The 22,093-nt window shown below is 43.0% G+C and overlaps 1 protein-coding gene and 1 long non-coding RNA gene across 12 annotated transcripts in view; one reads left to right on the forward strand and one right to left on the reverse strand.

Annotated features, from left to right (window-relative positions):
- LOC102548537 (uncharacterized) overlaps positions 1-5,625 on the reverse strand; it is a 60,697-nt gene extending 55,072 nt beyond the window's left edge. For all 6 annotated transcript variants that reach the window (XR_005496966.2, XR_010060292.1, XR_005496964.2 and 3 more), the window contains exons 1-2: positions 4,234-5,625; positions 1,320-1,461 (exon numbers count right to left, since the gene is read on the reverse strand). This is a non-coding gene — a long non-coding RNA (uncharacterized LOC102548537). The remainder of the gene's footprint in view (positions 1-1,319; positions 1,462-4,233) is intronic.
- Positions 1-22,093, forward strand: part of Nrp1 (neuropilin 1) — a 155,149-nt gene that overhangs the window by 90,219 nt on the left and 42,837 nt on the right. For all 6 annotated transcript variants that reach the window (NM_145098.2, XM_006255825.5, XM_063277784.1 and 3 more), the window contains 2 exons: positions 16,981-17,136; positions 20,612-20,756. In NM_145098.2, coding sequence (NP_659566.1) covers positions 16,981-17,136; positions 20,612-20,756 — 301 coding nt within the window. The remainder of the gene's footprint in view (positions 1-16,980; positions 17,137-20,611; positions 20,757-22,093) is intronic.

Below are 22,093 nucleotides of genomic sequence, written 5' to 3' on the forward strand. Positions count from 1 at the left end.
GCATTTTAAACAGAAAGATTCCTTCTCTGTATTTAATCTCTTCTTGATTGTTTGAGTTTGAAATCTTTTTAAATTGCCAGGAAACTAGGAAGGAGAGTGTGTGTGTATCTGTGTGTATGTCTGTGTCTGTCTATCTGTCTGTGTTTTTTGATATACCTTGGATTCAGCTTAGATCTGCTTCTGCCTGAAGTCTGCCTGATTATTGTAGCCCCACAATGATACCTTACAGATTGAAAATTAGGTGAACCTTATGACTTTCGGTGATGCAGAGGTTTTGATGTTGCTTTTGCCAAAGTATAAGAAAGGTATGAGGGAGTCCCAGCCCCAGCTCAAACATAAACACCATAGGGTTTCAGGCTTGTCTTTGCTTCTTAACAGGAATGTGAGTGGCCGGGACCAAGTTTTTGAGTCTGTGTAGATACAGTGGAAGAGCTATTGCATCTCTGCTGCCCATTTAGCTAACTTCCAGAAGAGACTCTAAGTTCATGAGAGGCCATTTGAGAAATGAATAACAAGGACCACTCCATACAGGGTGGACCCAACCAAGAAGACTCAATGGCACTCAAGCTTTAAGTAGCAGCCTTTCAAAAGGACCGGAAAGCTTATGGAGAGTTGTTATAGTCACAGTGCAAAATATGAGGATAAGAGTAACCGCATTCCACCCTACGGCTAGTGGCCTAGACACTTTCTTGTCGACTTTAATATCACACAATTGCCTTTTGTTTGGAAGAAAGGGGTTTCAGATCTTGCCAACCATGATGGACTTAGAACAGTGTTGAATTTAAACACGGGGAACACTGGTGCCATCTGCTAAGGATTAGCAGATGAATAAAACTGTAGAAGACTCACTCCTTCAGAGAAGTCACAATTTACACACACACACACACACACACACACACACACACACCCCAAATACAAAACATATCTTCACAATCTAATGGCCCTGGTGTAGGGGTGTGTATTATATGTCCTCAAATAGTCCTCTTAATAACATGAGAAGTAACTGTTTCCTGTTAAAGAGAGGAAGAAATCAAAGCTTGAATTGGAATCAGTTAATTGAGTTGTTTAGCCAGGTTGTTCTTTCTTGTCAAAGCTACACAACCACTTCCTAGGTCTCTGCCTTTGGCCATGACGTCCCTACCCATAACCTCCTGCTTTTCCCAGAATCTGCTGAGCAGTTCACTGAAGCCTGTATACTCTGTACTCAGATTTTTGTTGTTGTTTACTTGGCTTTTCTCTCTCTTATTGCAGGACAAACATCTTGTAACTTTCCCTTCTTTTAACCCTCACAACAAACATAGACATAACCGAACACTTACTTGCACTGTAAATGAGTAACTGCCAGCCACTGCCTTCTTTTCAGGGTAGGATGCCCTGCACAGGTTCAAGCTGCCGTTCACACTTGATGACCTGTCCTCAATGTTTGAGGAGCCAATGTGGCATCTGAACAGCAGAGGGGACCTGGGGAGAGCCGCACACCATTAGTCTAATGTTTTCTCAAAGTGCTTTGTTTCTAGTGTAGACATAAAGCTTCTTACAAGATGGAGGCAAGTGTTACTGGCTCAAAGGCACAAAAGCAGAATCTCAGGGAGTGCTTCTCTCCTTCCTGGGAATGCCTGGGATCCCAGGAGCAGAGAAAAATAATTCACCAGCGCAATGTATGGTGCTAAGAGCTAAATCACAGTGAGGCTGCCCTTGTCTCTGTTACTATAAGCTGCTTCGTATCTAGATCCCTACATTTCACAAAGGCCCACAAAAGAGAGTGGGGCCAGTGTGTGTATCTATGTGTGGTATGTCTATGTGTCTGTATGAATGGTGTGTGCTTCATTATGTGGTATGTGTGTCTACGTGTGTATCTATATACCACTGTGTGTGATGTGTGTCTACGTATATGTGTATCTACATACCTATGTGTGTGATATGTGTGACATCTATGTCTGTGTGTATGAATTCACATGTCTATGTATGGTGTATGCCTGTGTGTGTGTGTGTATGTGTGTGTGTGTGGTGTGTTGGAGTCTGAATAAGAAAGTCACCCTTGTTCTCTGAGTGAAGTCTGCCAAGAGATAAAAGACAGAAGAGCAATATTAATCTCTGGTAGGCAACTGGGTGAGATTTTGCTATTCCTTTTGCTTCTTTCTCATGAACCCTGACAAGTACCAACTGGAACTGCTTGTTTGTCAAAGACTACCTCAGAATTAAATTTTTCTTTTTAAACTGGTTGCTAATGGTTGCAGATTAACACGAAAATAGAAGAGTGTCCAGAAATTAGACACAACTTCTTTGTCTTGAACTTTAAAAAAATCTGTAACTATCAGTTTATTTTTCCACCATATAAGAATATTCAAAGTAAACTCTTCCAGTAGCCCTCTGTTCAGTTTAAACTAATCAACAAGGTAGCCACAGATGGCCTCACATTTCCCATAACTGCACAGAATATTTAATTTCCAAAGAAAGGCTGTTGGATCATATTTTTGCTGCCTCAAAGCTTGAGGAGCAGCATGGGGCATCATGGGCCACACAGGGTGGCTCTGGACAAGGGAATATGTCACTTTGTCAGTTTATTTGTCCATAAAACTTTCCTTGTTTGATAGGTGGCTTGAAGGAGGTAACACATTGTTTTAGTCCTTAAATGAAATACCCTAAACGCAGAAGCTGCAATGAAGATTTTCTATTAAAAAGAACAAATTTAATTATCAGCATTTTTTCTATGTAAGACGATAATCGTGACAAAATAATATAGATGGAGAATTATGTTATTAATTATCCGAGGATTACGTTATTAACCTTAGATGGCTGTGTTCTGATAAGCATCTATAAGAAGCCAGAGATCCTGAGTTTCAAGCAGACAATGGTCAGATGCCGTGAATCAGCCCCACTCAGACTAGAATAGCTGAGGTCTACATGCCTGGCTAGGTCAGAAAACATGTGTTTTATCTAAGGAAATGAGACAATTACTTAAAAATATTTTCTTTAGCTTTAGTATCAACTGATGAATTAAACAGCCTTGAGTCATCAGAGATGTTCTGAAGAAAGTCTGCCCTGTCTTCCCCTCACAAGCAGACTTTCCGGTTTTTAATCAGACCTCAGCTCTTTGTCCTTTATTTTCTCAGGCTGTTGTGCTGGCCTGCCAGGGGAGCATTAAAAGCTGATAAATGCTCCCTTGCCAATGCGCACTCTCAGGGCCGTATTTTATTGAGCAAGGCAGATTTTCATTTTGGAAATGAGGTTTTCCACATTACATTACCAATGGCCAGTTGTGCGCAATCATGGCAAGCAGCAGCATGGGTTTCATGGCTCAGAGGCTGCGAGCCGTGTGATTTACTATACGATGCTGAGAAATGCTGCTTCGTCCTCCAGTGATCCTCAGTAAAATGTGGACTTTTTCTTGCCTCTCTTTATCTGGGGAATGTGTTTCCTGTTATTGTGAAGACAATGCCTTTGGCTGTAAAGTGTTTATTCTTGCAGATACCTGAACAGAAAGAGCAAGTAAGGAGTCAAGGGACCCCTGCCTTCCCAGGTCCCCAGCAGTAGGACCAACCATGTTCCCTATCCCACGCCTAAAATGAAAAGCTAGAGATTTCTTCGTTCCTGCCTGGTAGCTCTTTGTTTGAAAATAAGATATGGAGAAACAATCTAGAGTCTTAGAATTTTATATCAGTGTTGGAAACAGTGTCTTACTGTCACTTATGTTCATTGAGCTGTGCAAACTGGCTCAGGAAGCCACCACTAGAACTCCAAAGCCTGATGGACTTCTGCAGAGAGCATACATACCACTGGATACTTTCCAGATGTTGATGTGTGTCATACCCCCAGTGGGAAGTGCTCAACGAGCTGAGAAAACCATTTGATGTTCAGTGGTACATGTGCCTACCCCCGCTCCATATCCCTCCCCACCATCCCTCGTCACAGAACTCCCCCAAACTCAGACCCAAAAACATATTCATCTTCCAGGCAAGAATATGACAGCTAGAAAGTGAGGATACTCTCTAAAACTCAGAAAGTAAGGACTCTCTAAAAATCAAAAGACAGTGAGAGAAGCGAAGCTGTGTGAGTTTAGGATATCTGTAGGGAAAGAACATGCAGGAAAGGAACTCTCCAGAACACAGAGGGGTGCACTGTGGAGAGCTTCCCTGAGCAGTGCTGGCTTCTCTGCTATTCCTGCTGTTTGTCTTAAGTGTACTGTTCCTGTGTCCTGGAATAGAAGGTGGGGTGAAAGCAAAAACTCCAAACCTGGACAAGGATGGATCTGGAGATTCTACATTGTCTCCACAGCTGCTGACCACTGCCTTCCAGTTATGAAAACCTAGTGTTCGTCAGAATCCACGCACTTCAGACCAACAGTGTCTGCTATAGTGTGAAAAGCATAGCTGGCTGTTTGGTGTCTGCTGTTTCTTCTTTACATTTCTTCGTGGTCAATTCTGCTCTTCCTATGTGCTCCGCCCCCTTTCTCTTCCTGTCTACTTGCAGAATCCTACTATGGAATCTTTGCTACTCATTGAGACATCACAGTCAGCTGTGAAATGTCTTCCCTCCCCCCACCCTTCCTGGTCCCCTGATAACATTGTTTGCAACTTTTCTTTTCTGTCTCATACTGTGCGTGTTAGACCTTTCTGGGGCTGAATGTGCACATCTGAGGTTGCCACAGTTTTGCTATTTGTCCAAGTCTATTGAACACACCTCTCTAGCAGTAGGATGTCTCCTGATTGAGTCATGATTATTACATAAAGTCCAGTACCTGAAGGCTCAGAAGTAGCTGGACATAAATCCACCAGTACAGGGTGATGCCCTTAAAAAGGGTGATGAAGTTAGGTGTGATGGCACATGCCTGTCACTCAGGAGTCTAAACCAAGAGAAGCCTGAGAGTTCCAGACCAGTTTTGGTTAAGTAGTGGGTTCTAGATCAGCCTAAACACCACAGAAACTATGGAAGAAAGAAAGAAAGAAAGAAAGAAAGAAAGAAAGAAAGAAAGAAAGAAAGAAAAAGGGAGAGAAAAGAAGGAAGAAGAAAGGAAGGAAGGGAAGGAGGGAGGGAAGGAGGGAGGGAGGGAGGAGAAAGAAAGAGAGGGAGGGAGGAAGAAAGAAAAAGAAAGAAAGAAAGAGAAAGGGAGGGAGGGAGAAAGAAAGGAAGGAAGGAAGGAAGAAAGGAGAGAGAAAGAGAAAGGGGGAAAGGGAGGAAGATAGGAAGAAAGGAAGGAAGGAAGGAAGGAAGGAAGGAAGGAAGGAAGGAAGGAAAAATATTCTTGGCAAGGAGATATATCCATAAAACAGAAGGAAATGACAAGTTATTGATCACAGGGTTGGATGACCTTATTTTTATAACTATAAAACGTATATGTGTGTATGTGTGCATGTATGTGTGTGTGTTTGTGTGTGTATTGCGTTGTCCCATTTGTGATATCTTATGGAAGTTTCATTCCTTCTTGAATCTACTACTGTTAATGAAATCTTCACTAGGAATCTATACAGAAAGATAAATGTTTTTCCAGAGAAATCACAAATGACTAAATGGAACTAAAAGAACACAGGTGATGAACTCAATGAACTGTGTGATGAACTTACCAGAGAGAAGTGCCCAGCTAATCCACCAGGCTAAAAAGAAGGAATGGTCACTCCTGTTTAGAAGGAAGAAGGGAGAATAGAAGGGGAAGAAGAGGGTAAAGGAAGGAGGGAGGGAGAAAGAGAGAAAGAGAGAGTTGGTTTTATTTTCTATTATAACACAATTATTTTACATGTCAAGATAAATAATCAAAATATCTTCTGTTAGAAATTACAAATATTTTAATTAGGTTATAAGTATTTTGCTGTAATTAAATAATAGACATGATAGTAGACTGGGGCCATTGTCATAATTAGCAGAATTCCCCTAGGCACTTGGAGAGAAAGAGCTAGTAAGCAGATGAGCCCAGCGTTAATGCTGAGTCCACAGCTCAAAGGAGGCTCTGATTGAGATCTACACAGCGTCCTCTCTTGGTCTCAGTGGTCTAGGCCTAGGTTCTCTGAGGTTATCATCCATCTTTAGTAAAACCAGTGGCAGCGATGTTAGGAAGAAAAATGAAACGGAATTTCAAATATGCCAGTGTGGTATATAAGAGGAGCCCACAGAGTTTAAACCCGGCAGGAAACTTTATACAATTACAGGGGAAGTTGCTGGTATGTTTCATTGCTGTTGGGAAAGAAAATAACATTTCCTTTTCATGTGATTCATGCTTGTGTTCTAGGGACATTTTCCTACTGAGGAATTGCTTGTCTTTGCCCCAGGCTCCTTCCTGAAAGTTAGCTGATTTCCTGGTACCTGGGAATCTTCTGAGTGACCCTTTCTTTTCCTGCCTAGTAACTAGCTCTCCCTTAGAACTTTAAAATATCAGGGCCGGGGACGTGTCTGACGGTAGAGTGTTTGCTAATGTACACAAAAGCCTGGGTTCCATCCCAGAACCCCATAAAACAGGTATGGTGGCAAATGCTTATAGTCCCAGCACTGGGGAGGTGGAGGCAAAAGAACAAAAAGCTGAAGATTAGTTTCCACTACACAGTGAGTTTAAAGGAAGCCAGACCACAGGAGACACCGTGTCTGTCTGTCTATCTGAAAGTATATCCAGGGAATAGAGTTCTAAAGTGATTTCAAATCAACTTAAGCTGCAATTGGACACTTGAGAGTTTAATCATTCCCAGACTGAAGAGCCTCTTGTGTGACACAGAGAGCAGAGCCGTGCTGCGCTCCCTTGGATGTCCAGGTCCTAAGGATCTTTCAGCTGGCAAGTGGATGTGCGTGACTCTTGAATAACTCAGCGGATGGTCAGTAAAGCCTCAGTGTTCTGAGAGCATTTTGAGACCCTTGAAGTCTCGGTGTCTCGAGCCCATTAACTTGCAGGTGTGCGTGTTCTGAAAGCACAAATCTTGTAGGGATTTTCTTTTTAAGTTTTTGAGTTAGTATCCCTTTTCCCCCTCTTCATCGGAAATTCAGTTCAATTTGCCATCTTTTATTTTACTTGCCAAGTATTATAAGCATTGGCAGGCTTGCTTCTGGAAACCTGTGCTCAAAATGAAAAGGAAGAATGGAGAATTCACTAGAAGGTCCCTTCTTCCCTTCTGAAAAGAATGACTAATGCCAGCTATCAAGACAGGCATTAGATTTCTTTTAAATGTGTTGAATAAACATTTATTTGTTAATTGAAAGTTGATATGATCACCATTGTTAATCTATAGTATTAATTCCTATTAAAATTTTGTTCTGGAGATGGGACACAGCTTATCTGGTAGAACGTTTGCTTATATGCACAAAGTCCTAGATTCCATCCATAACAAACATAGGGTGTGGTACTACATGCCTGTAAGCCCGACACTAGTTAGATGGAGGCAGGGGATCAGAAGTTCAGGATCAACTAAATAACAAGTTGCAGTCAAGCTGAGAATCAGAAGGAGGTAGATATCTGTGAGTTCAAATTCTGCATGGCAAGCTTCAGACCAGCCATAGATGGTAATATATATCCTCCTTATAACCACAGAGAGAGCGGGGAGGGGGACTCTGTTGTTACTCTATTTTTCTCTTAACTGCTGAGAGCTTATAGAACATCAGCTTTATGTTTTAGACCAAGGAAATTCAGTCACATTGTGAGACCTTCCCAGGGGAAGAAGCAGTGTTGTAGGGCTACGGAACTTTGACACTCCCTTCAGAGTGCTGCTTTCCCTGTACCTCTGTGTTTTAAGTCCTCCCAGGGCTATCAGGAAAAAGCTACTCCTGACGGACCAGAGGAGGTAGCCTTCCAGGGAGGCCACCAAAGCTACAATTTGCAGGAACCCTGAGCACACAGCCACTTCAGGGTTAATTGAAAGAGTGTTTTCTGAAAATTGGGCTATCAAGTCATAGATTCTAAAGTTGAGTGAGGATGGGAATTTGCTTCAACGTCCTTGTTTTGTTCTCTCTCTCTCTCTCTCTCTCTCTCTCTCTCTCTCTCTCTCTCTCTCTCTCTCTAAGAAACCTGTATTCCCCTATTCTGTTGAAATACCTGGTCAATGCAAACCAGGTGTGTTAGGAAATTCCTCTCTGAGTCCTTAAAAGATAGTATGTTGTGTATCTTTTTTTTTTTTTTTATTAACTTGAGTATTTCTTATATACATTTCAAGTGTTATTCCCTTTCCCGGTTTCCGGGCAAAATCCCCCTCCCCCCTCCCCTTCCTTATGGGTGTTCCCCTCCCAACCCTCCCCCCATTGCCACCCTCCCCCCATAGTCTAGTTCACTGGGGGTTCAGTCTTAGCAGGACCCAGGGCTTCCCCTTCCACTGGTGCTCTTACTAGGATATTCATTGCTACCTATGGGGTCAGAGTCCAGGGTCAGTCCATATATAGTCTTTAGGTAGTGGCTTAGTCCCTGGAAGCTCTGGTTGCTTGACATTGTTGTACTTTTGGGGTCTCGAGCCCCTTCAAGCTCTTCCAGTTCTTTCTCTGATTCCTTCAACGGGGGACCTATTCTCAGTTCAGTGGTTTGCTGCTGGCATTCGCCTCTGTATTTGCTGTATTCTGTCTGTGTCTCTCAGGAGCGATCTACATCCGGCTCCTGTCGGTCTGCACTTCTTTGCTTCATCCATCTTGTCCAATTGGGTGGCTGTATATGTATGGGCCACCTGTGGGGCAGGCTCTGAATGGGTGTTCCTTCAGTCTCTGTTTTAATCTTTGCCTCTCCCTTCCCAGCCAAGGGTATTCTTTTTCCTCATTTAAAGAAGGAGTGAAGCATTCACATTTTGATCATCCGTCTTGAGTTTCGTTTGTTCTAGGGATCTAGGGTAATTCAAGCATTTGGGCTAATAGCCACTTATCAATGAGTGCATACCATGTATGTCTTTCTGTGATTGGGTTAGCTCACTCAGGATGATATTTTCCAGTTCCAACCATTTGCCTACGAATTTCATAGACTCGTTGTTTTTGATAGCTGAGTAATATTCCATTGTGTAGATGTACCACATTTTCTGTATCCATTCCTCTGTTGAAGGGCATCTCGGTTCTTTCCATTTTCTGGCTATTATAAATAAGGCTGCGATGAACATAGTGGAGCACGTGTCTCTTTTATATGTTGAGGCATCTTTTGGGTATATGCCCAAGAGAGGTATAGCTGGATCCTCAGGCAGTTCAATGTCCAATTTTCTGAGGAACCTCCAGACTGATTTCCAGAATGGTTTTACCAGTCTGCAATCCCACCAACAATGGAGGAGTGTTCCTCTTTCTCCACATCCTCGCCAGCATCTGCTGTCACCTGAGTTTTTGATCTTAGCCATTCTCACTGGTGTGAGGTGAAATCTCAGTATTGTTTTGATTTGCATTTCCCTTATGACTAAAGATGTGGAACATTTCTTTAGGTGTTTCTCAGCCATTCGGCATTCCTCAGCTGTGAATTCTTTGTTTAGCTCTGAACCCCATTTTTTAATAGGGTTATTTGTTTCCCTGCGGTCTAACTTCTTGAGTTCTTTGTATATTTTGGATATAAGGCCTCTATCTGTTGTAGGATTGGTAAAGATCTTTTCCCAATCTGTTGGTTGCCGTTTTGTCCTAACCACCGTGTCCTTTGCCTTACAGAAGCTTTGTAGTTTTATGAGATCCCATTTGTCGATTCTTGATCTTAGAGCATAAGCCATTGGTGTTTTGTTCAGGAAATTTTTTCCAGTGCCCATGTGTTCCAGATGCTTCCCTAGTTTTTCTTCTATTAGTTTGAGTGTGTCTGGTTTGATGTGGAGGTCCTTGATCCACTTGGACTTAAGCTTTGTACAGGGTGATAAGCATGGATCGATCTGCATTCTTCTACATGTTGCCCTCCAGTTGAACCAGCACCATTTGCTGAAAATGCTATCTTTTTTCCATTGGATGGTTTTGGCTCCTTTGTCAAAAATCAAGTGACCATAGGTGTGTGGGTTCATTTCTGGGTCTTCAATTCTATTCCATTGGTCTATCTGTCTGTCTCTGTACCAATACCATGCAGTTTTTATCACTATTGCTCTGTAATACTGCTTGAGTTCAGGGATAGTGATTCCCCCTGAAGTCCTTTTATTGTTGAGGATAGCTTTAGCTATCCTGGGTTTTTTGTTATTCCAGATGAATTTGCAAATTGTTCTGTCTAACTCTTTGAAGAATTGGATTGGTATTTTGATGGGGATTGCATTGAATCTGTAGATTGCTTTTGGTAAAATGGCCATTTTTACTATATTAATCCTGCCAATCCATGAGCATGGGAGATCTTTCCATCTTCTGAGGTCTTCTTCAATTTCTTTCCTCAGTGTCTTGAAGTTCTTATTGTACAGATCTTTTACTTGCTTGGTTAAAGTCACACCAAGGTACTTTATATTATTTGGGTCTATTATGAAGGGTGTCGTTTCCCTAATTTCTTTCTCGGCTTGTTTCTCTTTTGTATAGAGGAAGGCAACTGATTTATTTGAGTTAATTTTATACCCAGCCACTTTGCTGAAGTTGTTTATCAGCTTTAGTAGTTCTCTGGTGGAACTTTTGGGATCACTTAAATATACTATCATGTCATCTGCAAATAGTGATATTTTGACTTCTTCTTTTCCGATCTGTATCCCCTTGATCTCCTTTTGTTGTCTGATTGCTCTGGCTAGAACTTCAAGAACTATATTGAATAAGTAGGGAGAGAGTGGGCAGCCTTGTCTAGTCCCTGATTTTAGTGGGATTGCTTCAAGTTTCTCTCCATTTAGTTTAATGTTAGCAACTGGTTTGCTGTATATGGCTTTTACTATGTTTAGGTATGGGCCTTGAATTCCTATTCTTTCCAGGACTTTTATCATGAAGGGGTGTTGAATTTTGTCAAATGCTTTCTCAGCATCTAATGAAATGATCATGTGGTTTTGTTCTTTCAGTTTGTTTATATGATGGATCACGTTGATGGTTTTCCGTATATTAAACCATCCCTGCATGCCTGGGATGAAGCCTACTTGATCATGGTGGATGATTGTTTTGATGTGCTCTTGAATTCGGTTTGCCAGAATTTTATTGAGTATTTTTGCGTCGATATTCATAAGGGAAATTGGTCTGAAGTTCTCTTTCTTTGTTGTGTCTTTGTGTGGTTTAGGTATAAGAGTAATTGTGGCTTCGTAGAAGGAATTCGGTAGTGCTCCATCTGTTTCACTTTTGTGGAATAGTTTGGATAATATTGGTATGAGGTCTTCTATGAAGGTTTGATAGAATTCTGCACTAAACCCGTCTGGACCTGGGCTCTTTTTGGTTGGAAGACCTTTAATGACTGCTTCTATTTCCTTAGGAGTTATGGGGTTGTTTAACTGGTTTATCTGTTCCTGATTTAACTTCGATACCTGGTATCTGTCTAGGAAATTGTCCATTTCCTGAAGATTTTCAAATTTTGTTGAATATAGGTTTTTATAGTAAGATCTGATGATTTTTTGAATTTCCTCTGAATCTGTAGTTATGTCTCCCTTTTCATTTCTAATTTTGTTAATTTGGACGCACTCTCTGTGTCCTCTCGTTAGTCTGGCTAAGGGTTTATCTATCTTGTTGATTTTCTCAAAGAACCAACTTTTGGTTCTGTTGATTCTTTCTATGGTCCTTTTTGTTTCTACTTGGTTGATTTCAGCTCTGAGTTTGATTATTTCCTGCCTTCTACTCCTCCTGGGTGTATTTGCTTCTTTTTGTTCTAGAGCTTTTAGGTGTGCTGTCAAGCTGCTGACATATGCTCTTTCCTGTTTCTTTCTGCAGGCACTCAGCGCTATGAGTTTTCCTCTTAGCACAGCTTTCATTGTGTCCCATAAGTTTGGGTATGTTGTATCTTCATTTTCATTAAATTCTAAAAAGTTTTTAATTTCTTTCTTTATTTCTTCCTTGACCAGGTTATCATTGAGTAGAGCATTGTTCAATTTCCACGTATATGTGGGCATTCTTCCCTTATTGTTATTGAAGACCAGTTTTAGGCCGTGGTGGTCCGATAGCATGCATGGGATTATCTCTATCTTTCTGTACCTGTTGAGGCCCGTTTTTTGACCAATTATATGGTCAATTTTGGAGAAAGTACCATGAGGAGCTGAGAAGAAGGTATATCCTTTTGCTTTAGGATAGAATGTTCTATAAATATCCGTTAAGTCCATTTGGCTCATGACTTCTCTTAGTCTGTCGACATCACTGTTTAATTTCTGTTTCCATGATCTGTCCATTGATGAGAGTGGGGTGTTGAAGTCTCCCACTATTATTGTGTGAGGTGCAATGTGTGTTTTGAGCTTTAGTAAGGTTTCTTTTACGTATGTAGGTGCCCTTGTATTTGGGGCATAGATATTTAGGATTGAGAGTTCATCTTGGTGGATTTTTCCTTTGATGAATATGAAGTGTCGTTCCTTATCTTTTTTGATGACTTTTAGTTGGAAATTGATTTTATTTGATATTAGAATGGCTACTCCAGCTTGCTTCTTCTGACCATTTGCTTGGAAAGTTGTTTTCCAGCCTTTCACTCTGAGGTAGTGTCTGTCTTTGTCTCTGAGGTGTGTTTCCTGTAGGCAGCAGAATGCAGGGTCCTCATTGCGTATCCAGTTTGTTAATCTATGTCTTTTTATTGGGGAGTTGAGGCCATTGATATTGAGAGATATTAAGGAATAGTGATTATTGCTTCCCTTTATATTCATATTTGGATGTGAGGTTATGTTTGTGTGCTTTCATTCTCTTTGTTTTGTTGCCAAGACGATTAGTTTCTTGCTTCTTCTAGGGTATAGCTTGCCTCCTTATGTTGGCCTTTACCATTTATTATCCTTTGTAGTGCTGGATTTGTAGAAAGATATTGTGTAAATTTGGTTTTGTCATGGAATATCTTGGTTTCTCCATCAATGTTAATTGAGAGTTTTGCTGGATACAGTAACCTGGGCTGGCATTTGTGTTCTCTTAGGGTCTGTATGACATCAGTCCAGGATCTTCTGGCCTTCATAGTTTCTGGCGAGAAGTCTGGTGTGATTCTGATAGGTCTGCCTTTATATGTTACTTGACCTTTTTCCCTTACTGCTTTTAATATTCTTTCTTTATTTTGTGCGTTTGGTGTTTTGACAATTATGTGACGGGAGGTGTTTCTTTTCTGGTCCAATCTATTTGGAGTTCTGTAGGCTTCTTGTATGTCTATGGGTATCTCTTTTTTTAGGTTAGGGAAGTTTTCTTCTATGATTTTGTTGAAGATATTTACTGGTCCTTTGAGCTGGGAGTCCTCACTCTCTTCTATACCTATTATCCTTAGGTTTGATCTCCTCATTGAGTCCTGGATTTCCTGTATGTTTTGGACCAGTAGCTTTTTCCGCTTTACATTATCTTTGACAGTTGAGTCAATGATTTCTATGGAATCTTCTGCTCCTGAGATTCTCTCTTCCATCTCTTGAATTCTGTTGGTGAGGCTTGTATCTACAGCTCCTTGTCTCTTCTTTTGGTTTTCTATATCCAGGGTTGTTTCCATGTGTTCTTTCTTGATTGCTTCCATTTCCATTTTTAATTCCTTCAACTGTTTGATTGTGTTTTCCTGGAATTCTTTCAGGGATTTTTGTGATTCCTCTCTGTAGGCTTTTACTTGTTTATTAATGTTTTCCTGTGCTTCCCTAAGTGTGTTCATGTCTTTCTTGAAGTCCTCCAGCATCATGATCAAATATGATTTTGTAACTAGATCTTGCTTTTCTGGTGTGTTTGGATATTCCATGTTTGTTTTGGTGGGAGAATTGGGCTCCGATGATGGCATGTAGTCTTGGTTTCTGTTGCTTGGGTTCCTGCGCTTGCCTCTCGCCATCAGATTATCTCTAGTGTTACTTTGTTCTGCTATTTCTGACAGTGGCTAGACTGTCCTATAAGCCTGTGTGACAGGAGTGCTGTAGACCTGTTTTCCTCTCTTTCAATCAGTTACGGGGACAGAGTGTTCTGCTTTCTGGCGTGTAGTTTTTCCTCTCTACAGGTCTTCAGCTGTTCCTGTGGGCCTGTGTCTTGAGTTCACCAGGCAGCTTTCTTGCAGCAGAAAAGTTGGTCTTACCTGTGGTCCCGAGGCTCAGGTTCGCTCGTGGGGTGCTGCCCACGGGCTCTCTGCAGCGGCAGCAACCAGGAAGACCTGTGCCGCCCCTTCCGGGAACTTCAGTGCACCAGGGTTCCAGATGGTCTTTGGCTTTTTCCTCTGGCGTCTGAGATGTGTGTGCAGGGAGCAGTCACTTCTGGTTTCCCAGGCTTGTCTGCCTCTCTGAAGGTTTAGCTCTCCCTCCCACGGGATTTGGGTGCAGAGAACTGTTTATCTGGTCTGTTTCTTTCAGGTTCCCGCGGTGTCTCAGGCACAGGGGTCCTGCCGCTCCTGGGCCCTTCCCCACGGGAGCCCAGAGGCCTTATACAGTTTCCTCTTGGGCCAGGGATGTGGGCAGGGGTGAGCAGAGTTGGTGGTCTCTTCCGCTCTGCAGCCTCAGGAGTGCCCACCTGACCAGGCGGTTGGGTCTCTCTCTCACCGGGTCTGGGAGCAGAGAGCTGCTGCGGGCCGGGATCCGCGGGTGTGGGACTTCCGGTAAACACAGAACGTGCCCGGTCCTAGAGAAATTCTGCTTTCCTGTGTCCCAAGCTCACCAGGCAGCTTTCTTGCAGCAGAAAATTTGGTCTTACCTGTGGTCCCGAGGCTCAGGTTCCCTCGTGGGGTGTTCCCCACGGGCTCTCTGCAGCGGCAGCAACCAGGAAGACCTGTGCCGCCCCTTCCGGGAGCTTCAGTGCACCAGGGTTCCAGATGGTCTTTGGCTTTTTCCTCTGGCGTCCGAGATGTGTGTGCAGGGAGCAGTCACTTCTGGTTTCCCAGGCTTGTCTGCCTCTCTGAAGGTTTAGCTCTCCCTCCCACGGGATTTGGGTGCAGAGAACTGTTTATCAGGTCTGTTTCCCTCAGGTTCCGGCGGGGTCCTGCCGCTCCTGGGCCCTCCCCCACGGGAGCCCAGAGGCCTTATACAGTTTCCTCTTGGGCCAGGGATGTGGGCAGGGGTGAGCAGTGTTGGTGGTGTCTTCTGCTCTGCAGCCTCAGGAGTGCCCACCTGACCAGGCGGTTGGGTCTCTCTCTCACCAAGTCTGGGAGCAGAGAGCTGCTGCGGGCCGGGATCCGCGGGTGTTGTTGTGTATCTTTTTTAGAAAGACATTTCTTTTTTCTTTTTTCCTCTGTAAAATCCAGGTCATACAACAAATAGAAGGAAACAGCTTTCCAGGAAATATCTAAGGAAAGGCAGTGAAAACACTCAACACATGGAGACTCATCACGAGTTTTATTTCTAAGTTATATGTAATTATTAATGATGACAATAAGAAAGTTTTATTATACAGACAATATTTGAGGAATAGGAACAGAAGCAGGAAAGGTCTTTCTAAGCTGGGAGGGTAGGTAGCTCAATTGGCATAGTGCTTGCTATGCAAACTTGAAGACCTAAATTCAATCCCCCAAATCCATGTGAAAAAGCTGTGTGTGACAGCACTGGCTTATGACTCCATCCTTGCAGAGACAGACACAAAATATACCTGAATATACATACATAAACACATACATTACATATACACATGAGGGGGATGTGTTCAGGGATTCTAGTTTATAACCACTGTCCCAGTTGCTATGACAGCTAGCTAATCACGGTGGGAACACAGAACAGAATACAATTTACCTTTAAGTCCTCACTATCCTCCAGGGTATGAGATTAACAAACAAGACACACAACGTGAGGCTCTCTTGTTGGGAAGCCTCACTGGAAACTGACCAAGAGGAGCTTACAAGCTTTGCTTAATGATATCTTTCCTCCCCATTTTGCCTGGGGATCCATCTGCTTCTCAACATAGCTGCTTATAGCAAGGCCATGAACAAAAAGGTAGAAGGAAGGGGCTTCACATGGGGCCAGCCTTCCTGCATTCTTCTCCTGGCCAGACCATCCCAGACTCTACCTGTGTCTTCCTAGAACCGTAGCACTCCTAGGGCCTTACATCAGTGCCCTTTCTGGTATCATCTCACTGGAAGGAAGTGGGATGCTAGAAAGAGTTGGGAGACAAGATCAACTGGATCAGATGGGAGGCATACTTCCCGCCTTCCCAGTAGCTAGTGTGTACACCAGTCTTGTCTGTCTTGATTCTTCATCTGTAAAATTACACATATGATATACTTTGGAAAGTATGTTTAATGTATTGGAAGATATACTGACATGAACTCAATTTTCTCCTCTGTACCATGGATCAAGTCATCTTGGCTGCAGTGGTGTGAACATTCTCCTTTCTCATAACCCCTCTCCCTCCTCCTTTCCCTCTCCCCCCATCTCTTGGTATGTCTGTGTCTGTGTGTGTGTGTCTGTTTGTGTCTGTGTACCAATGGATTTTATTCAGGGTTGCTTACAGGAGTGTGGGCAATTTGCTAGTGGCTACACCACTAAGAAAATATCTCTTACTCCTTCACTGATAGATTCCTCTGTGTGTGTGTGTGTGTGTGTGTGTGTGTGTGTGTGTGTGTGTGTGTGTGTGGCAGGGGGGTATGGACAGGCCCATTCTCGTGCATGCCTTATGCAGGTAAAGTCAGTGGATATAAGTCATGTCATGCCTGGATGACAGCATTGCACAAAACTCCACCCCTTATTCCAGATCCTACAGTCTTTCTCTATCCCCTTCTGCGATGTTCCCCAAGCCTTGAAAGTAATAATGCAGATGCCCTGATCAGGGCTGAGCACTCTATTATTCTCCACACTTTGACCAGTTCTGAGTCTCTGTAGGAATTGTTACCTACTGCAGGAAGTTTCTCTGACCCAAGCTGGCAGTGGCACTGACCTATGCAGGCATAAACACCTAGAAGGCAGGTTGACAGCCTTTGCCTTCCTTTAGAGGGGGGTTGGGATGATAGGGGCCATTGACGTCACCTTGGGCCCTGCTGGATCTGATGGATGAAACCCCTGTAGAACCTGCAGGAAAAGCTGCTTAGGTCGCAGCTGTGCTCGATGGGGCTGCTGACTGAACCCCTGTGTCATTTTCTTGCAGGTGGACTTGGGCCTCCTGCGATTCGTTACTGCTGTGGGGACACAGGGTGCCATTTCCAAGGAAACCAAGAAGAAATATTATGTCAAGACTTACAGAGTAGACATCAGCTCCAACGGAGAGGACTGGATCACCCTGAAGGAGGGAAATAAAGCCATTGTGAGTTTGGCTTCTTCCCCTCCCCCTCCTCCCCCCCTTTCCCTACCAAAGTCTTCACATGCATGATCAATTTTTATTTGTTTATATGGGGATTTTTCTGTCAGGCCTGGTTTATTTTTTGAATTAATTTAAAATGAAAAGTGCAATTAGGGATTTAAATCTGACCAGAGGCTCATGTTCCCAGATCCAAAGGCCAGGAGGAAGTTACACAGATGTTAGTAAAAAAGACAGCATAAACTGAATTAAACAACAGACTCAAGAATCACCTTCAACCCCAGAGACAGACAGTGTGCAACCTAACATTACCCACTCAGAAGTTCCTGATGGTTTTTTTACTTCATTTATTTGGGTTCACCCTGTGTTTCTTCACTCTTTGTTCATACATCTTTTTCTCTTTCCCTCTCTGTAATGGGCTAGAGCCCTTTCATCTACCCCCAGTGGTCACAAACTCATTTACAAGTACAATTGGCTTTCTCTTGTAAGAACAGAACAGTGGGCATTTTGCCGTGTTCTTTTCAGGTCACACAGATAGCATGCTGCCTCCTCACTTGGAGCTTCACCCAGTGGGGCAGCTGAGCCCAGCCTCAGTACACTTATCCTGCCCTCCGTTGTTTAGGAACGGAGGTTCCTGAGCCCTCAGCTGGCCCTACTTATTTGAAGTTAGTTATACTTGTTCTGATTTATTAATCAAAAGATTCTTGAGCATTCATATTTGATGTTACTCAAAATCAAATGCTTGAGGGGCTGGAGAGATACTCAGCCAATTAATTTCTAACCACACAAGCCTGGGGACCTGAGTTCCATCCTCAGAACCCATGTTTTATAGATAGATAGATAGATAGATAGATAGATAGATAGATAGATAGACAGACAGACAGACAGGGTGGGTGGATGGATAGATAGATAGATAGATAGATAGATAGATAGATAGATAGATAGATAGATAGATAGCGTAAGTGAATGAGTGGGTAGGCAGATGGATGGATAGATAGAGATAAAGATAAAGATAGATAGACAGACAGAGTGGATGGATGGATAGATACACAGAGTGGGTGGGGGGATGGATGGATAGATAGATAGATAGATAGATAGATAGATAGATAGATAGAGAGAGAGAAAGATAGATAGATAGAGATAGATAGAGATAGATATATAAACACACATACATACACATGCCAGTGAGATGGCTTGGTAGGTAAAGGTGCTCATCCATAAGCCTGTCAACCCAAATTCCATTCCCAGGACCTAAAGGGTGGAAGTAGAACAACTAACATGTACCACACATGTACCTATATATAATAAATACATACATAAAAATAGATAGATAGGTAGATAGATAGATAGATAGATAGATAGATAGATAGATAGATAGATAATTTTTAAAGCAGGGAGTAGGGTGGGATGTGCTTGTCACCATAGCCATGAGCTTTGGAAACAGGAGGATCCATCACACTCCTTGTAGACCAGTGAGAGACCCTGTCTCAAAAATCTAGGTGAATACTGTCTGAAAAACAACACCTGAGGTTACCCCTGCCCTTATACATGTGTTTATGATCCCGTGTGTGTGCATGCATGTGCGCGCGTACACACACACACACACACACACACACACACACACACACACACACTGTAGGGAGGCCCATTCAGTTCACGTGGCCTCAGTTTACTTGAACACTCACAGTCTTGGCTAGAACTGAGGAAAGGCTCTGCAGATATGAAGTAAAATACAAATAAGGACTCCCTTGATCAGTGCCAAAATCCCTTTCTCATGGAGGGCAAACAAGATGAAGGCAAGTAAGTGCAAGGGAACAGCTCCTCTGTGGGAAGAGAGTTCCATGGAAGACTCCATGGATAGTACAAGGGCTATGAAAGATTGACAACATGGGACCCCATCTCTACCTGGGAAAGAAAACCCCTCACATCTGGCCTTATGGAAAGGACGCAAGGCAGTGCTGCCCCGAAGTTTCATGACTTGATGTTTTAGAGCAATGGCAGCCCTGTACTCATAAGTGCTCCTGGGCCGAGTGGATAAAAAAGCATGCAGCAGGGATGAGCCTTGGCATATGGGGTCTTCACTGAACCTAAATGAAACCAGAGCATCCAGATGACCTCTGTTCCTACAGCCCTGCAAGGAAGGCTCTGGTAATAACACCTGAGAGATCGTGGAGAGTCACAGTGCTTGACACACCCGGTACCACAGAGAACTGCTATTTTTTTTTTTACTTTATTTGGATGGGGGAATGTTAAAACAGGGTCCCTCTATGTAGCTCAGGTTGTCCTGAAGCTTTCTGTGTAGACTAGGCTGGCCTTGAACTCAGGAGATCTACCTCCCTCTGCCTCCTGAATGCTGGGATTTAAGACGTGCATCACAATCACCTGGTTTAAATACTGCTGCCGTCCTCACCCATAACTGACCCACAAATCTACAAAACAGAAGCTTCCACTCTTATCTGAGGAAGGTTTTTGCCAGAACATTCCCTGATATCGTACAAAGATCCCGTAAACAACGCAACCACATTCCACATGGTCCCAAAGGACATTCACAGGCACCTGCTTTATACCAGGCCCTCCCGGCCTTTGTGGCCACATGCCTCATTGTTCTTAGAATCAAAGTACCCATTTGTACCTAGAAGCAGAAGACTAGGAGTTTTCAGTTAAAAGTCATTTATTTTTAGTTTTGCCTCTGACCACCGAAGCATAATTTTACCAATAACTCCTAAGTATTAAAACCACAGATGCATGACTAAGAACATCTGCCAAGGGACCAAGTAAGCAAAGAGGGCAGGAAGCTGAGGATGTGGCTCAGTGGCTGGAGTGCTTGCTTCGTATGCACAAAGCCCTGGTGTCCATCCCAATTACCACATAAGCCATGCACAAGGTACATCCCTGAAGTCCCAGCTCTTGAGAGGTAGAAGCAAAAAGATGAGGGATTTAACGTCATTTTCACTTACCCAGTGCGTTCAAGGTTGGCCAGGGATGCAAGCAACAATGTTTGCAAAAAGAAGGAAGGGGAAAGGGAGGAAGGTATTTGGCTTAGGGTTGTATCTGAGATCATGAGCTAGAATTTCAAAAAGCCAGACCTAACCCAGGATTCTAAGAGCGGTCCTTCAGGGAGCTACTGGGAACGATGATGGTAGGAGCTTCTGTGGAACGTGTGCAACTGCGGCTCTTCAGGTAAAGTTAGCAACTTATCACTTTTGAAGATGTCAGCATGTGTCCTTTAATAAATGTCATCCTGGTCACAGTGCTTTTAGAGGCTGTAGCCACTCAAGAATACATGATTGGGGTGGTATTCTACGTTGGACAGGGTTCTCTTTGATTACAGTTATTTGGGAAAATTGCATGGCAGGTTGCTAATGGCATGCCAACCTTGGTAGAAAAAACAAACCCGCTAGAACTGTAAACAATTTCTACAAGCATTTGAGGACATCTGGGATTTGTTTCTAATACAGTTTGTTAACTCTCTCCCATCTAGATCTTTCAGGGAAACACCAATCCCACGGATGTTGTCTTTGGAGTTTTCCCCAAACCACTGATAACTCGATTTGTCCGAATCAAACCTGCATCCTGGGAAACTGGAATATCTATGAGATTTGAAGTTTATGGCTGCAAGATAACAGGTAGTTACCAGCCTGGAAGTTTCCCCCTTGAATTGATGTAGACTTTTCCATTCAAGGAGAATTTTTTTTCCTATGTTCAAATATGAAGGCGACATCTGCTCATATTTATTTGGTAGTTAAGGTCTTTATCAGTTACTTTTCTTGTTAGTGTGACAAGATACCTAAGAAGAAACTTAAAGGTTTATTTTGGCTTGCAGTTGAAGTGAACCCAGTTCGTCACAGCAGGGAGGCATGGTAAGCAGTAGTGGGAGGTAACTGTTTATATCCAAGCTAGGAATCAGAGAAGAAAGAAGTCAAGGTCTTCCCCCAGTGACTCACTTCCTCCAGTGACATTCTACAGCCTAAAAATTTTATGACCTTCCCCAAAAGTCCCAGCGGCTAGAGATGAAGTATTCAAAAACATGTACCGGTGGGGAACATTTTATACTCGAGCCATACGGGCCCGTACACTGGATGTAGACCTGTTGTCTAAATTCAAGTTCTACCTTAACTCATCAGCCGTTTTCCAGGTGATCTACTTGAATTTCCCAGGCCTGGTTTTCCTCTCCTGGATAACAGCCACAGATCTGAGCCCATATTGGCTACCCCACATGGCAGGTAGAGAGATGGACACAAACATTTAACATTTAGAAGGGCAGGGTTTCTGTCAGTGTCCCCCTTTCTACTGAATAGTCTCTGATAAGTCATTGGCCTCTGCTTCTTGGGTTGGCAGCATGCCGATCATTAATATTGGGTCCTGATAAACTGCTCTGAGGAAGGCTCCACACTGGCTTTTCTCTTTGCAGTGTTGAAGTCCAGAGGTAGCTACACTTAAGGAGCTTGACCTCAAACAAGGGCTGCTTTCACTCCCTTAGCACCCTGGCAACTCTGTCATGAATTTTTCCTCTATTTTTGATGACTCTATATGTATGTTTCTCCTGGGGATTGAACCTGAGGATTGTGCACAGTAGGCAAGCACTCTACCATGGTAGGAACTGCATTACCACTTCTTAACTGGGTATTCTAAGTTAACTTGTGAACATTTCTGGTTTGTTCTTCAAACAGTGCTTGAGAAGCCCCCTTTATATTAGAACAAAAGGCTATTCCTATTTATGGTAAAAATGATGATATACACTTAGCTCTTGTTAAATGTCTGGGAGAAGGTAAGGCTGGGTGACTGGAAATCAAGGTGTACCTGCAGTGAGGCTGGCTCTAGACCCAAGGACTTCAAGACTTCTGTAAGGTCCTTATTAACTGTGGGGTTGTCCTACATTCTGATGGACAGCAGCCATGTTCCAACCCTTTTCCATGAAAGTAGATATGTTACAGAACTTTCTTTTGAAAGCAACAGCAGCATA

Source organism: Rattus norvegicus, chromosome 19, assembly GCF_036323735.1.
Source record: "Rattus norvegicus strain BN/NHsdMcwi chromosome 19, GRCr8, whole genome shotgun sequence".
NCBI lineage: Eukaryota > Metazoa > Chordata > Mammalia > Rodentia > Muridae > Rattus > Rattus norvegicus.